The sequence below is a fragment of the Taudactylus pleione genome, unplaced genomic scaffold (assembly GCF_031769625.1).
Source record: "Taudactylus pleione unplaced genomic scaffold, aTauple2 ptg001314l, whole genome shotgun sequence".
Classification (NCBI taxonomy): Eukaryota; Metazoa; Chordata; class Amphibia; order Anura; family Myobatrachidae; genus Taudactylus; species Taudactylus pleione.
In genome coordinates, this window is record NW_028285714.1 from 11,286,619 (window position 1) to 11,299,476 (window position 12,858).

A 12,858-nucleotide genomic window follows, 5' to 3' on the forward strand; every position below is an offset into this window, starting at 1 on the left:
CAATCTGCCAGTAATGTACAGTTGGCGACTGCTGGAAGATTATAAAGACCATAAATGTTTAGCAAACTGTTTCTCCCCTTCTATGATTGTTAAATGCTATGACCAATTTCCATTTGTGTCAGTTTTTGGTGTGGATGTTGCAGGTATGGTAAACATGTACACCTTACAATAAGAAGGAATTGCTAATTTTTTTCTGGGCTACTCAAGACAAGATCACCCATGTGACAAGAAACAAATCACCTGTGTGACTTGTAGGTATTATGGTAAAAGTGAAGTAATAGAATTGATACAGTATTGCACAATATTAGAGAATAAATGTATACACCATATATAGTATACAGTATATATTTAGCAAGATCAAGAACAAGACACAGGTCCATCAAGTTTAAACATACTGTATCATAAGCCCTCCTTGTGTTGCTTCAGAATATGTTAAAACAAAGCCCACCAGGGTGATAGTTAGTTTCACAGGAGAACACAAATTATTGCTGTTCCTGCATCTAATTATATTCATAAAGTGCTCTACAAATTATAGGTGAAAGGACTGACCCAAAGTTCTGCACAACTATATTTTGTGGATGAATTCTGTAATTTTTAGCACAACACATGCTGAGCAACTGTGAGCAATTTAATGCACGGAACTAAATTGCAACCACTTGAAATAAAACATGAAAAAATTTATATCCACAGAAAATAATGTATATTTACTAATCACTGAGGCAGGAAGTCACATTACCAGTAATTATAGGCAATAATGAGTTCTAAGCATGTGTATGCGTGACCTTTATGAAAAAGCATTAGTGCCTGGTGTTATAGCTAATCCAACTATTGCTGTTTTATTATAACCATAAAATGCATTCTAATCACTATGGATGAGCAGGTTCGGATCTCAGAAATCCGAACCCACCCGAACTAAGTGATCCGAGCCGAGATCTGAGTCGGCTCGGGTTTTCCTGCCTGACTCGGATCTCAAAACGAGGCAAAACATCATCATCCTGCTGTCAGATTCTCATGGGTTTTGGATTATATAAAAGGTCCCACGATCACTGACATTATCATTCCGGCTGTGGACAGTGAAGGAGGGGGCTGTGATGAGGGGCTGGCTAGCTACTGTGTGTTGAGAGTGGACTAGAGTGGACACTGAAGGAGGGGGCTGCCTGTGATCGCTATGAGGGCTGGCTAGGCTACTTACACTCAGTGAAGAGGAAGGAGGGGGCTGTGATAGTGCTGATAGGGCTGGTTACTGTTGTCAGTTGTGTCAGGGGCTGGCTGCTTAATGTCCATAGTGGCTGGCTCGCTGTGCTGCTTTGTTGTCCAGGGGGTGCTCACTGCTCTGCCCATCAGGGATGCTCTTCATCTTCACCCGTAGTGTGAATTTTTTTAATTTTTTTTGTGTGTGACTGTGTCCACGTTAGCCACACTTATCAGCAACGTAGCTGTGCAGGGGTGCTGCCTGTGTCATGTATCAAGGGGCTGGTGCCTTGTTCAGGGGTGCTCTCCCCCCAAGGGCCAAAAAAAATTTAATAAATGAAAAAATAAATACATTTTTTTTCTGTGTGTGTGCGCATTAGCCACATAGCTGCACAGAAGTGCTGCCTGTGTAGTTTATCAAAGGGCTGCTGCCTTGTTCAGGGGTGCTCTCCCCCCCATGTGCCCCCCCAAAACAATTAAAAATGTTCTGTGTATGTGTGCACATTAGCCACACTTATCACCAGCAACCTAGCTGCACAGGGGTGCTGCTTGTGCTGTTTATCAAGGGGCTGCTGCCTCGTTCAGGGGTGCTCTCCATCCCAAGTGCCCAAAAAAATTAATTAATCAATCAATCGTGTTTTTTTTTCTGTGTGTGTGTGCATGCTTGCCACACTTATCACCAGCAACATAGCTGTGCAGGGGTGCTGCCTGTGGCTGCACCAATTATAAACTCTTCTTACTTCAGCCAGTGGCTGCACCAATTACCAAGTGTCAACTCTTCTTACTTCACCTCAACGCCAGGTTCAGTAGCACCGTTCACCCCTTTTTTACTGCACACACGGAGCCGACATTAGATAGCTACTTTGGGTGCCCCGCAACTGCATGATGCGGGACACCTGAACGTCAGGTTATACGGCACAGCTCATCCATTATGCTCCACACGCGGAGAATACTTTAGATAGTCATCTACTGCAACCACTTAGATTTAAGTCATTTGTTTTAGATCCAGGTGCCCCGTGACTGTACGGTGCGAGACACCCCAACGTCAGATCTAGCTGCACCGATCATTTGTCATCTCCACACACAGAGCCTGTATTGGATAGATACCTTATGTGACATTTAAAAATTTAGGTGATGTGATCTTGACCGACTGTAATTCACACCTGTCGCTAATTGACTAAATACCTCTAAATACCTACATCTATGTGAAGTGGTTGGAAATGTTAGATACCTTCATGTTGCACATTTATGTTATATAATTTTCAAAACTCATATGCTTAACTGATGTCAAATGTGTTCTCTATGTGCTGATTATGTAAATATTTTTTTGATCCATGTCACCTGTGTTTTCACTGCACTGAATGTATATACAGGTTGAGTCTCCCATATCCGAAATGCTCGTGACCAATTCGGATTTTGGATTATTCCGGTTTTCGGAATACCTGGGGGGGCCCGGTGGGTGCCACGGGAGGCCCCGGCGTGTGCTGCGGGTGAGTCCGGTGGTGTGGCGGGTGATAAAGGGGTCCGGCGGGGTTGTAGCGGTGGTCCGGCGGGTGCTACAGGGATCCGGCGGGTGTCATGAGGGGTCCGGTGACTGAGGCGTAGGGGTCCAGCAGGTAAGGCGGAAGGGTCCGGGGGGTGCTGCGGCTGTCGCGAGGGGTCCGGCAGGTACTGCGGCTGTAACGAGTGGTCCGGCGGCTGCCGCTGGGGGTCCGGTGGGTGACACGGGGGGTGGCCTGGCATGTGGACCACGCCCACGCCGCTAGTCATTGGCCGCTGATACTTGTGACGTCATGACGTCAGGTGACGTCGTGACGTCACATATGCACCTAAATATTCCGGTTTTTGGAATATTTTGGTTTGTGGAATAACGGATATGGGAGACTCAACCTGTATAATGATTGGGCTAATACTACTGGATTACCAGTTGTGAATTGATGGGCTCTATTTATTTGCAAAGTGCAAGTATCTACATTGATACAAGACTTTCCCCTATAGTGACTTGTGATCCTTCTTTTTCAGCTTTCCTTTTTGTCAACAATGAATCACATCTTATGTACATAATTAATCTTGAAACATAGAACCAATGTTTTCCACAGTATGCAAATGAGATTTCACTCACAGGATTTATCATGTATATGTATAACTGCAGATATTTACTCAATAGAGGATGTGAATGATATTCTTGCATTAATTGATTAATTCTTTATATACTTTCCCATGTGGATGAACCACACTATACTTGCTGTCTTTATATCCCATCTTTTTTTCTTCAGGTGGCACTACACTGACCCTATAACCCTCCACGTTACTGTCCAATACCATTTGGCAAGACGATAATAGGTGGAGATTTGGGTCTATATAGCTAACCACTTTCTATATATATATTAAATTTCCATGGGATTACTGTACATGGGAGATCTCTCACTTCTTCTCCTCTGTAGATGTACATGAGAAGAAGCAGCAGAGCCTTTGTTTCAGAATCTTTATCCCAGACTTTTTTCTATATTTCTTTAGAGACCCCTGGTTCTTTTATACTAATCTTCTTCCCAGGAACTCACATACCGATCCTATAATCCTCTCATTGGTCATCCAAAGCAAACTGCACAATAACCAACAGCAGAGATTGGGTTTGACGTAGTGGTTCACTGTTGACTTTTTTCAAGGGATGCTTGCACTGGTAGATCTCTCATTCTCTCTCCTCTACACTGTAAGAGAGAAGACAGTAGAGCCCAGTTGCAGATCTGGATACATCCAACTTTCCTTTGTTTTCACTTTCGGACTTCTAATATCCCTCCAATACATGCAGATACAATAGTGACGGTGGTCTTCGTATGTCCCTCTAAGAGGACTAATTATTTCACTTTACTGAACCTTATGTTTCTTACATTGTGTATTCAGATTTCAATGATATATTTTTCATCCTTTTAATTAAGTTAATCATATTCCATGTACTTATAACTGAAGTAATCTTTTATACTTCAGTTTCCAATTTGTATATGATTATACAGTAATTGTTTTGTATGTCTGTGAGTTTTTTTATTATGTCACGCTTAATACCCATTAAAGGTTAAGTTTTATAGAGGTGAGGTACTGCTTATTTGTGTGCTCTCGTTATAGAGTCTTTCTGTGGATGGCTAGACCTTCCACAATTTTCTTTTCTTCTTACTTCAGCCAGTGGCTGCGCCAACTACTGTGTCAATTCTTCAGCCAGTGGCTGCACCAATCATCAAGTATCAACTCTTCTTACTTCAGCCAGAGGCTGCGCCAACTATCAACTATCAATTCTTACTTCAGCCAGTGGCTGCGCCAACTATCAACTATTAATTCCTACTTCAGTCAGTGACTGTATCAATTATCAACTATCAATTCTTCAATCCTCAAGAGGTACCCCAACCATCATCTTTGCACAGTTTTCAACTCTATTTATCACTCAGTTTTGAGCCAGCTAGCTGAATGCAACCTTTTGGCCCTTAACTAGATGAAAAAAATCAATATTGTGAGCCGTGAGGTAGTCAAAATTGACTTGAAACGAGTGGAAATAAATATTATTGAGGTTAATAAGGCCAATTTTATGCGATTTTAACACGGAAGAGAGGATTTGGCAAAACCAATCCAGATCCAAAACCAGAGGCGATAAGGATCCAAAACCAAAACCAAACACGGCGGTCGGCACACATCTCTACTAATCACCACAGCATCCAACTCATCTAAAGTTGTGGCTTTATATTAGTTACACATTGATTATGGCTAACAAGTACTTTCATGTATATTCATAAATAGGTCATCATCTCTTACACAATATATTGTTATTGCCAAAATAACAAAAGTGCAAGTTTGTGGCGTTTGGATCATTACGTACATGCATTACTTGTGTTCTCATATATTTATACAAGAACAGAACAAAAACATTGAGGCACAGTACAGTTTGCATAGGAAGACCACATAGTTTGCTATAGTTTCTAAGTTGTTTAATAGAAGTTGCATTGCATAGTAGTACACTTGTACACATTTTTCTGGTCATCATAGTTAAAGAGAACCTGTCGTCAGACATTTTATGTATATATATATATATATATAAAAAAAATACGATTAATTAAATTATCTGTAAGGATCGTAGTTGCTAATACACATGCAATCGGCGCCAATTGTTGCGTTCAGCAGATGCATCACAGTGCGCATGCTCGATCCAGCTATTGCAATCGGACTGCGACTGCAGATGCTACCCAGACTCATAGTGTGCGTGGAAGAAAGCAATTTCTGAGTGAAGTCTGACCTGCCTTAAGTGTGCGTATGGGTCTGATGTGACTCGATGTTACCGATTATTTTGCTATGTTGCTAAAGTATACAGATGTGAGTAAGTGGAAGTGGGCATCCTTATGTTAAGCTGCGATTGCAATGCGAATGCAAACATTTACATATCACTGCTGATATTAGCAACTGCGTTACGTGCATATTAGAAGAATAGCGATCTTTGCTTAATCTGGCTCAATGTGTGTACAAAAACCTTATTAACAGTTATTTACAGTATATAGTGCACTCATATTCTGCAACACTTTGCAGAATCTTTTTTTATATTTAATTAATGATAATATGAAAGGGAAACAATTTGGTTGTTAGATAAAAATGACTTCATACCTATGGCTTTGATATCCAGTGATGACAAACTGTGATTTTATTTGCTAGAAGACAAAGAGAGTGAATACCAAGTATTATTAGTATACAATCACAAGGTGACACTATGGTTGGCATTGCTTCAGCACAAAGCTGGAGCCCTGGGTTTGATGATGACCAGTGCCTATATGTACAGAGTTTGTATGTTCTCACCATGTTTGCGTGGGTTTCCTTTGGGTGTTCTGTTCCTCACCTCCCCAGTTCAAATTTAAAAAATACTACAGTAGTAGGATAACTGGCTTCTGACAGAAAGTACTCTTGTGCATGTGTGTTTGTTTGTGTGATAGTGAATTCAGACTGTAACCTCTACTGTAGCAGGATCTGATGTTATTGGTTCACCATTCTATGAAAAGTGATGTGTTATGTGGTGGGACTAGAAAATTAAACCAGAAATATCATTTATATGTATGTTTAATATTTCACATACTTTGGTTTTTTGAATATATGTTTTTATTCTTTTTTCCTTTGCTAATACAAGTCTATCTGAACATTTGTGTGTTATTATTGCACTCTCAGGTTCCCATTTATGAATGAGTTTTATTATACGCAACGAGTTTCTAAAACTATGGGCCGAATTCATTTAGCTGCAAAAAGCAGATTGAATTCGCCTCATTCGCCTGTTTTGCCGCAATGTTTTCTCCATCCATGTCCCCACTTTTAACCCTATTCAATTGTAAAACAGGCAAAACCGCAGATAGGCGAATGTTCTCCAAAGCGAAACTAGTGAAAAGGTCCTCTTTTTTGGGGGGAAATCAGTCTGTACCCCATAAACAGCTTCAGTGATCCTGGGAATCAATATAGAATATTAGTAGTAGCCCTAATAAAAGGTATTTAGTGAAGTTATTTTGTTGCAATGAGCTGTAATATGCATATTTGCATATGTGTGGAAAAATGATAGAAAGCAATGTTTTTTCTGAAAAAGTACCGAGGTTAAATTTGGGGTACTAGTATATTTTGATATCTCTAAAATGAAGATTTAAAAAATCTCAAAAATATACCTGCTGCAGCCTTGTGCAACTCCAAAAACACTTGTCTCATCCATATAGCCCCCAAAATACCAGGCCTCCCACTTTTTTTTACATTTTTCAACACTTTTTTCATTTTCACCCCAAAAATGACGTCTTTTTTGGGGGCAAAAGTTATTTTTTTTTTGCCCTTTTAGTCATTAGGGGGGGGGTGTCCAAAGGATTGTGAACCAAGTCCCCACATTTATGCCCCAAAATATGGAATTTGTACTTCTTTTCTCAGGCCTTTTGCTGTAGAAACTTTTCACCTGTTTTTGCCTATGGAGTTTTCGCATAGGAGAAAACTCCGGGGAATTGAATATGGAGATACTTTGAAAACAGGTGAAAAGTGCAAATTGGAGAAAACTTTTCTCCAAACGGCACTTTTCGCGGCTAATTGAATACGGCCCTATATATGCCAGGCTTTTGTCAAGCCTACAAGTGAAAATAAAATGTCTAACAAAGCATGATGATGTAGCATACCAATGTAGTAGTAAATGCTAGTCACATTAACCTATTTGTACAAAATTTTATAATGTAATGCAAATCATATACATAAGAGTGTGCTAACTAGGTGATAAATGCAAAAGTCAAATTTTTCATATAAAATGTAGTTAAACACTCCCACATTCATTGTTTAACACTTTAAAATCAGACAATAATATTCTTTCCTAAAGTAGTCAAATATGGAAATTTAAATTAAGTAATGCAGATAGACAGCAATATGGCTATATTATAACAAGTCATGTCTAAGGATTAAAGTATTACCAGCTGGAGGGGTCAGTATGTAATCGGCCAATAAGATGCTGCTAGGTAGTGCTGCAGATACAGTAATCATAATCTCCGCGAATCATTACACCAACCTTCCGGTACCCAGAAGAGAGATACTTCATAAAATACTGTTTGGGCATGTTTATTATGGTATCCGGTCTTTAGTTCGACCTTAGTTGGATCGACAATACATACATTGACTACCGTACATCGACACTATCTTGTTCGACAAGTACCTTAGATCGACCAACAATAGATCGAACTGTCAACTAGATCGACCTAACACTACATCGACACCCACATTAGATTGACATTTCATTTGATCGAAACATAGCATATCGACATAATGAAGATCGGCAAAACACAGGATAGACAAAATAAAAATATTGACGTTCGATCAAGACGCGTCCGATCTAATGAACCAGTTCCGTTTATTATATGTGCATTTTACTGAAGTTCTAGAATATTTTTGTGCTTTCGGCTACAACTGTTTTTGGGTTGATATGCAAATAAGCAGGAAACTCTGACTGCATGCCAGACAAATGCTTGTTTCAGTTATCAAACATGATAGAGATGTACTATGCTTTGGAGAAAGATAAAGTGTAGCGAGGTAAAGTATCAACCAATCAGTTTCTAACTATCATTTTTCAAACACAGCCTGTAAAATGGCAGTTAGATGCTGATTGGTTGGTACTTTTATCTCTCTCCACTTTATCACTCTCCAAGACTTAGTACATCTCCCCATGGTCATTGAAAAACTTTCACTTCGCATTTAAAGGAGAACTTGTCTGATTGACAGGTCAAACTATCTGTGACTCTGTGAGAGGCGGGTCCAGCCTTCTACACACACACTGAAGTTATTGAGCCACTAGCAGGAACAGGAGCTTGCAGCTTAGCTGAGTTAAAAGAAGCCCACAGCTGTCAGTCCTGTGCATAAGTAACCAGGGAACACCGGTTTTTTTTTCTGACCTCAGATTACTTTAACTGAAACTACACCATGAATGGACCAGTAGATGGTTTTAACGACCACTCAGTGGAAGATTTTGGGGCTTTTATGTTCACATCAGAGTCTGTGGGAGAAGGACATCCTGGTAAGTACAGTAGGTGGTCTTTAAAAATAGATGAGAAAAAATAAATAAAATGAAACACACGATAAGCTATTAGATACTGTACACACAGAACTGTTTTTATTTAGTATAAGAAACAAATTCTCTGTGACAAGATTTCCGAAAGAGTCACAGAAAACTAAAATCAAAGGTACAGAAGCAAAATGTTGAAGTCTCTATCTTTAGAAGATTTCTATAATACCGTGAAATATCAATATTACGCCATTTTATGTCTAATTATTTTAGATTACTGTAATCATTTAAATATACTGTTTGTACTTGTTTTTGTTGTGGTTAAGGTTGCAGTGATAGGATAATTTCACAAATGTGTACACAAATTCACACTTTTAAAATGAAGTGTACAAAAGGTTACGTGTATGTACATATATACCTACTATACCTACTACAGTATATCCATAATGTATTCATTTTCAGAGCTGTAATTAACTATGACACTTCAAGCCTTGGCTCACTGCCCAGCAATGTCTTCTTAAAACTGCTGTGATGGCATGCAGAATTCCTAGAAGCCATTCACTCATGATACTGATACACTCAGAGGCTACAGAGACTATTCATATGCTGTGTGAGGAATACATTATGTTTATACCTATTAATAAATATTAATATTTTAGTAGGTAAGGTCTTGATAGGCAGTTTACCTTGTCAATGCACACTGAGGTGTTGACCCAGTCTTAAGCTGGGCACACACTATACGGTATGTGTACCCAGCGATGCGACTGCCGACCCCCCCCCCCCCACCGACGGGCCGACATATCCGGCGGCCAGTACATACTAGACGATCCGGTGCCCGACCGACCGATATGTAGGCCCCTGCCGCATCCCGCTGCATGGGGTCATCAGTCACATCATCAGGTTGAGATGCGACTGACGACCCCACGGGAGTGCGCAACGGCCGACACAGTGGGTACACACTGCACGATTTGGATGATATGTCGTTCTGATCCGTCGAATAGTGTGTACCAGGCTTCAGAATACCACAATATATTTGGATAATCCAAATATAAACCCAACACAGCCACACATAACATTATGCAGAGCAAAAAAAACCATACAAATAAATACAAATAACAAACAAATGCAAATAACAAACAAAGGTGAACCAAAATGCAAACTTTTTGCAGAGCACTCATACTAGCAAACCAATGAAAAACTATTGTTGATCTAGTTGCAGTGGTTTCATACTTTGCCTGTTTAAGATCAATCAGTATGACAGAGGTACAATAGAGTCACTTGATAGTTACATCCAAATTCAGCGCATGCGCTGACCTCTCTGTTTGGTTGATCAGATTGCAGGCTTCTGGAGCGATAAGTAACTTTGCTTTGGATGGGATTCACTCAACTGGCACAATGCTAAAATATTAACAAACTGCTGCGAAAAAAGAAATTTTTAACAAAGCAAGAATAACTGATTACAAAAATTACTGGTTTTACGTCACTTAGTAATAGTTTTACTAAATTTAATTTAAATAATAAATAATAAAATATGTTGTAATATTTTTGTCTTTGTATATTTGTGTGAAAACTAAGCTACTTTATTTGCAGCAGTGCATTGTTTGTTATGCAAGGACACTGAGTTAAATAATAACAAAGTAACTTATATGTTTATTCAGCATGTTTACTCCCTACTAGGGGTGTGCACCGGCCACTTTTCGTGTTTTGTGTTTTGGTTTTGGATCTGGATCTTTCTTCGTGTTTTGGATCTGGATTGGTTTTGCCAAAACCACCCTTCCGTGTTTTGGGTTCTGGGTTTTGTGTTTTGGATCTGTATTTTTTTTTTAAAAAGCATAAAAACAGCTAAAATCACAGAATTTGTTGGTTTCTCTGCTCCTATGCTATTATTAACCTCAATAACCTTAATTTCCACTCATTTCCAGTCTATTCTGAACACCTCACACCTCACAATAGTGTTTTCATGTCCAAAAGGTTGCACCGAGGTAGCTGGATGACTATGCTAAGCGACACGAGTGGGCGGCACAAACACGTGACCCATCTAGGAGTGACACTGCAGTGGCAGACAGGATGGCAGTTAGAAAAACTAGGCCCCAAACTGTACATAATGCAAAGAAAAAAAAGAAGTGCAAGATGGAATTGTCCTTGGGCCCTCCCACCCACCCTTATGTTGTATAAACAGGACATGCACACTTTAACAAATCAATCATTTCAGCGCCAGGGTCTGCCACACAACTGTGGCTGAAATGATTGGTTCGTTTGGGCCCCCACAAAACAAGCTGGCAATTAATGTGTCCCTGCACAAACTGGCTCTACGGAGGCAAGATGTCATCCTCATCCTCCTCATCCACCGATTCCTCACCCTCTTCAGTGTGTACATCCTCATCCTCACAAAGTATTAACTCGTCCCCACTTGAATCCACCACCACAGGTCCCTCTGTACCTTCTGGAGGCTGGTCTCCCTGGAAGAGCTGATAATTCATTTTGATGAACATCATCTTCTCCACATTCTGTGGAAGCAACCTCCTACGCCTTTCGCTGACAAGGTTCCCTGCTGCACTAAACACTCTTTCGGAGTACACACTGGAGGGGGGGCAACTCAGGTAAAATAGAGCCAGCTTGTACAGGGGCCTCCAAATTGCCTCTTTTTCCTGCCAGTACAGGTATGGACTGTCTGACATGCCTACTTGGATGCTGTCACCGATGTAATCCTCCACCATTCTGTCAATGGTGACAGTATCATATGCAGTGACAGTAGACATGTCAGAAATTGTAGCCAGGTCCTTCAGTCCGGACCAGATGTCCAAACTTGGTCCTGCCTGCCCTGCATCACCGCCAGCGGGTTGCTTAGGATACCTAAGTCTTTTCCTGGCAGCCCCAGTTGCGGGAGAAAATGAAGAAGGAGCCGTTGACGTGTCACGTTCCGCTTCAGCTGACAGTGTGTTCACCAGCAGGTCTTTGCACCTCTGCAGGCTTGTGTCGGCCGGAAAGAGAGACACCACATAGGCTTTAAACCTAGGATCAAGCACGGTGGCCAAAATGTAGTGGTCTGATTTCAACAGATTGACCACCCTGGAATCCTGGCAAAGCGAATGAAGGGCTTCATCCACAAGTCCCACATGCCGAGCGGAATCGCTCCGTCTTAGCTCCTCCTTCACTTTCTCCAGCTGCTTCTGCAAAAGCCTGATGAGGGGAATGACCTGACTCAAGCTGGCTGTGTCTGAACTGACTTCACGTGTGGCAAGTTCGAAGGGCTGGAGAACCTTGCACAACACGGAAATCATTCTCCACTGCGCTTGAGTCAGGTGCATACCCCCTCCTTTGCCTATGTCATAGGTGGATGTATAGGCTTGTATGGCCTTTTGCTGCTCCTCCATCCTCTGAAGCATATAGAGGGTTGAGTTCCACCGCGTCACAACCTCTTGCTTCAGGTGATGGCGGGGCAGGTTCAAGAGTGTTTGCTGGCGCTCCAGTCTTCGGCACGCAGTCGCTGAATGGCGAAAGTGGCCAGAAATTTTTCGGGCCACCCAAAGCGTCTCCTGCACGCCCCTGTCGCTTTTCAGAAAATTCTGCACCACCAAGTTAATTGTGTGAGCAAAACATGGGACATGCTGGAATTTGCCCAGATGTAATGCCCGCACAATATTGGTGGCGTTGTCAGATATCACAAATCCCCAGGAGAGTCTAAGTGGGGTAAGCCACTGGGCGATGATTTCCCTCAGTTTCTCTAAGAGGTTGTCGGCGGTGTGCCTCTTACTGAAACCGGTGATACACAGCGTAGCCTGCCTTGTAACAAGCTGGCGTTTCTGAGATGCTGCTACTGGTGACGCTGCTGCTGTTGCTGCGTAAGGTGATACATCTACCCAGTGGGCTGTCACAGTCATATAGTCCTTAGTCTGCCCTGTTCCACTTGTCCACATGTCCGTGGTTAAGTGGACATTGTGTACAACGGCATTTTTCAGGACACTGAGGACACTTTTTCTGACGTTTCTGTACAGTCTCGGTATCGCCTGCCTAGTGAAGTGGAATCTAGACGGGATTTGGAACCGGGGACACACTACCTCCATCAATTGTCTAAATCCCACTGCACTAATGGCGGATACCGGACGCACGTCTAACACCAACATAGCAGTCAAGGCCTC

At 41.4% G+C, this 12,858-nt stretch overlaps 1 protein-coding gene across 1 annotated transcript in view; it reads left to right on the top strand.

Annotated features, from left to right (window-relative positions):
- The first annotated feature begins 8,509 nt into the window (after positions 1-8,509).
- MAT1A (methionine adenosyltransferase 1A) overlaps positions 8,510-12,858 on the top strand; it is a 57,209-nt gene continuing 52,860 nt past the window's right edge. The window contains exon 1 of the mRNA XM_088463057.1: positions 8,510-8,731. Within this exon, the coding sequence (XP_088319183.1) occupies positions 8,638-8,731 (94 nt within the window). The 5' untranslated portion in view covers positions 8,510-8,637. The remainder of the gene's footprint in view (positions 8,732-12,858) is intronic.